Source organism: Lactuca virosa, chromosome 1 (assembly GCF_052849685.1).
Source record: "Lactuca virosa cultivar CGN04683 chromosome 1, Lactuca_virosa_CGN04683_v6, whole genome shotgun sequence".
NCBI lineage: Eukaryota > Viridiplantae > Streptophyta > Magnoliopsida > Asterales > Asteraceae > Lactuca > Lactuca virosa.
This window is the reverse complement of record NC_136426.1, coordinates 126,866,252-126,870,605: the sequence shown is the minus strand read 5'-3', so window position 1 is coordinate 126,870,605 and position 4,354 is coordinate 126,866,252. Positions and strand designations below refer to the sequence as shown.

The window sequence follows — 4,354 nt, the reverse complement described above, 5'->3', positions numbered from 1 at the left end:
AAAAACAAATGAAAAATGCATATGACAATCTGAAAGCCAAATACACAGGATGGGTATATTTAAAAAACAAAACTGGTAATATTTACAATTCCCAAACAAACACTTTTAACTTAACAGTCGAGGAGTGGGATGATTTTAAGAAGGTACAATCTCAAACAAACACTTTTAAACATTTACGTTTGAAGTTGCCAAATATTCTTACACTATTTTTTGTTATATTTGGGTTTAGGGGCATCCGAAGGCTGCTTCGTTGAAAACAATGCCACTGCATTTTCCAGATCTTTGTGCTCGTCTTTTTGATGGAAATAGTGCCACCGGTAATTTTAGGAGTTACTCAACCCAATTATCTTCAGTAGCTGGAGCATCCTCTTGTCGTCTTCCACCACTTCAGATTACCACCACCCCTTTTCTTGCATTAGATGATGATGGTGATGACACTTCTCATCATGCTAGTGATACTTTTCATGAGCCACCACCTTCTGCTGCTTCACCTTCTGATGCTTCACCTTCTTCTGCTTCACCTTCTGCTGCTTCACCATCCGGTTACCCCAACAAAAGGGCTAAACCCTCAACTCCTAAAGCTCCTAGTACCTTACCGTCTGCTTCTTCACCTGATGGAACTTCTATTACTACTGACGATTTAGCATTTGAAATGAAAAAAGCTCTACAAAGTTTGACTAAAGGGTATACAATTCCTCAATGTTTAGAGAAATTAGAGGTGCTTCAGTTAGGCCATACAGATCCTTTACGCTTTGTTGCATATCATATTTTTGGAGGGACTATGAACATGAGAGAGATGTGGATGCATTTTCCCGATGTTCCCGAGATATTACGAGGATGGCTTGAGATGACGGGTACAAGTTTAGGAGTTTTGAAGGACGGAAAGATTGTCCGATGATTTTTATTGTGTTGAAACTATTTATTAGGTCCTTTTGCTTCTATTTTGAACTATTTTGTTAGGTCTTTTTGCCTTTGTTGAAACTATTTTTTGTTATTTTGCTACTTGGAATATGTTTTATCTAATGTGTTTTTGCTACATGTAATATGTTTTATCTAATGTGTTTTTGCTACTTGAAATATGATTTATGTAATGTTTTTTTTGCTACTTGACATATGATTAATGTAATGTTTTTTAAAGTTCTACTTTGTTGATTTTAGGTTCATAATGGATCACGATCAAAAGTTACTTCTCGTAATTCTTATGTACCTGTACATCCGTTATTTTTGGAAGAGGGGTGTGAAACGATTGCGGGATAATGATTCGGAAATGACGGGACATGAATACACATTGGAGTTATTACATCGTAATCGTTTACAATGTGTTGAAGTGTTACGCATGTCCCGCGACTCATATGTACGACTATGTGCTCATTTTAGAGCACATTACTCATTAAAGGACATCAAACATGTATCGGTTGAGGAAAAGATGGCTATGTTTTTGATGATGATCGGCCATAATCAACGTTACGTGATTATCAAGCGGAGATTTCAACACTCGAAGCAAACAATTCATAAATTTTTTTATGAAGTGTTGGAAAAAATGATGCTTTTCGCACAAGATGTTATAGTACCAACTTCTTTTAATCCGAATCCAAACATTCCAGGACATAATAGGAGGCTACGACGGGTTTTCAAAGGAGCGTTTGGTGCACTTGATGGCACTTTGATACATGCTGTTGTCCCTGCTAAGAAACAAGACTTATATAGAAGTAGGGGAAAGGGAGATTGCTACCAAAATGTATTGGCAATTTGTGACTTCAATATGATTTTTACATTTGTTGTGGCCGGGTGGGAAGGGGTAGCGCATGACTCTAGAATTTTATCAGAAGCAGTAGCTGATCCACAAGCTTCATTCCCGTTTCCACCACCAGGTAATTATTTGTTTTTTTATAAATTTTTTTAACTTAGTTTCAAAATTGATTAGTGTTTTGCATTTTTTACAAACAAATATTATCTTTGTGATGCCGCGTATGCACACACTCGAGGATTTATGGCCCCTTATCGTAATGTGAGGTATTGGCTTGGAGATTTTCGTAAAAGACGTGCATTGACCAATAAAGAAAAATTTAACCATGGACATGCAAAACTTCGGAATGTCATTGAGCGTGCTTTTGGTGTTTTGAAAGCATGTTTCCCTATATTGAAGAGGATGGCACCATTCCCGTTTGTGACACAAAGAAACATTGTCATGGCATGTTTCGCGCTTCATAATTTTATAAGGAGAGAAGGACTGAGTGATGAGTATTTCGCACGATACGATGAACCCAATGCCTCGTTTCGAAATAACAATGTGACCTTTAATGATGATGAAGATGAGATTCAAACAAATGGTAATGCAGCAGACCGTGAATATATGACACGATTACGAGATGAAATTGCTGATCAGTTGATGCACAATATAGATTGAATTGTTTTAAATGAAATTGTTATTGCAAAACCAAATTTTTACAATTGTGTGACTAATTTTATTGCATGAATTTTATTTCCAATGTTATATGACTAATTTTATTAAAATTTTGGTGTTGAGAAATCTTTTTAAGTTTGTAAAATCATTTTATTTAAAATTCAGTTTATTTCAGCAGCCTGCAGACGTTAAAAAACAAACAGTCTTCTTATTGCAGACTGCAGACGTTTGGTCCACCTCTTCTGCTGCTAAGGCTTGCAGATGTGGTCCGCAGACTGCAGACGTTTTGGTTTCAGAAAAACAAACAACACCTAAGTAAAGTATGTAATGCATACCATATAGATGTGTATTAAACATGCAATGTATTCATAACCATCACATCAAAACACAACCATACATCATATTTCAAGCAACTTAAGCTAGCATGCTATATACATGAAGTTCATCAAAGTGTAAGCAACATAGCAATTAGGTCATAACATGACATTAGCACAAACCATATATCATCATCATAAATATCATATCATCATCAAGAACAAGTAATGACATGGTCATCCTAAAGTGAATCAAATCACCATCTACGGATTGCACGTTTCAATCATGCAACTTTAGTGAGTGAAAACTATGAACTCACCTTGATCTTTTCGGCTTTGATATCACTTCAACACGTAACTTTGTAGGTCCGTAATTCAACAAATACCTTAATATTGATTGAGCGGTCAACGTCAAATCCTCATAATATCGAGCCGTGAAAAAAAAAATGTTTGATCGTAGATATCGTCGTGCATCAAAACCATCCTATACAACCAATTATTATTATTATTATTATTATTATTATTATTATAAATAACATGGTTGTGACGTTAATTTAAACCATAAATAGGTTTAAATCTCAACGTAATCGATATTACCACGTTAATTTATTATCAATTTATTTATCTAATCGTAAACAAATGAATTGATAATTTAATAGTACTAAAAGCTCCATATAACCCACATATACTAAGTCTCCGTACGTCTGAACATATGTATAGAACTCATATAGAATTTAACCCAATTTGTAGACTACTGTGTTTGATAGGAAGCAATACCTTCACAAACTAGAGACATGCAGGTGATGGGTTCTCCTTGCACACAACCTGATGCATCATCTACAAAGCAACTTTTGTTCCCTCATTATTTTTTCTGGAAAACTCACCATACCTCATACAACCAAAACAAATATTTTGGAAGCAATATCACCACATTTCACGAGCCATCATCACCTCACTGGAAAACAAACAAATTAGGTCTGGCCGACGTCTCTCTAGCTATACAGATGAAGCCTTCCATGGCTCTAAAAATTTATCAATCCATGCTCATGCATTTTCTCAGCCTGATGCCTCTCTGTTTTGGACCGAGTACACCGAACACAACAAATATAAGACATCGGCTTTGCTCAACACTTTCGACATAAAGCATGTAAGAACACCACTGACCCGTATCCTCGTTATTCTCGGTGCATACCCTGATGTCAGAAAAATCCTCACTCTCGACCACCGGTGAGTGCATATATTCTTTAATGTCACTGACAACGAGATGGAAACCAGAAGACCCACCACTTTTCAACGATGTTATTGAGGCTTAGCAAAAGTATTAAACACAACAAAACCCATATCGACCGGGCTGATTCTTATCGCTCTCTGTAACGAATTCCATCATCATAAAAAACCACAACAACAAAACCATATATTAATATGCACGCGATGCTCTGCACCTCTCTCGCTCTTTATTCGGTTTTTCATAGCTTCTTGTGGTCGATTGGTAAGGGCTGGTCAACAAAGAAAGATGGTAACGGGAGTTGCAGGTGGTCGCCAGAAAGATCGTATCCTCGCCCGAGTTTTAGCCATGCGTGAAATCTTCACAACTTCCAAGCAATTCCCGCCGGGAAAAGAAAAACTCCATAACACT

The 4,354-nt window shown here is 36.6% G+C and overlaps 1 protein-coding gene across 1 annotated transcript; it reads left to right on the top strand.

Moving 5' to 3' along the window:
• The first annotated feature begins 1,267 nt into the window (after positions 1-1,267).
• Positions 1,268-1,962, top strand: LOC145120318 (uncharacterized). Its single transcript, XM_079056151.1, has 2 exons — positions 1,268-1,871; positions 1,925-1,962. The coding sequence occupies exons 1-2, from the start codon at positions 1,268-1,270 to the stop codon at positions 1,960-1,962; spliced, it is 642 nt and encodes a 213-aa protein (XP_078912277.1).
• The last annotated feature ends 2,392 nt before the right edge of the window (positions 1,963-4,354 follow it).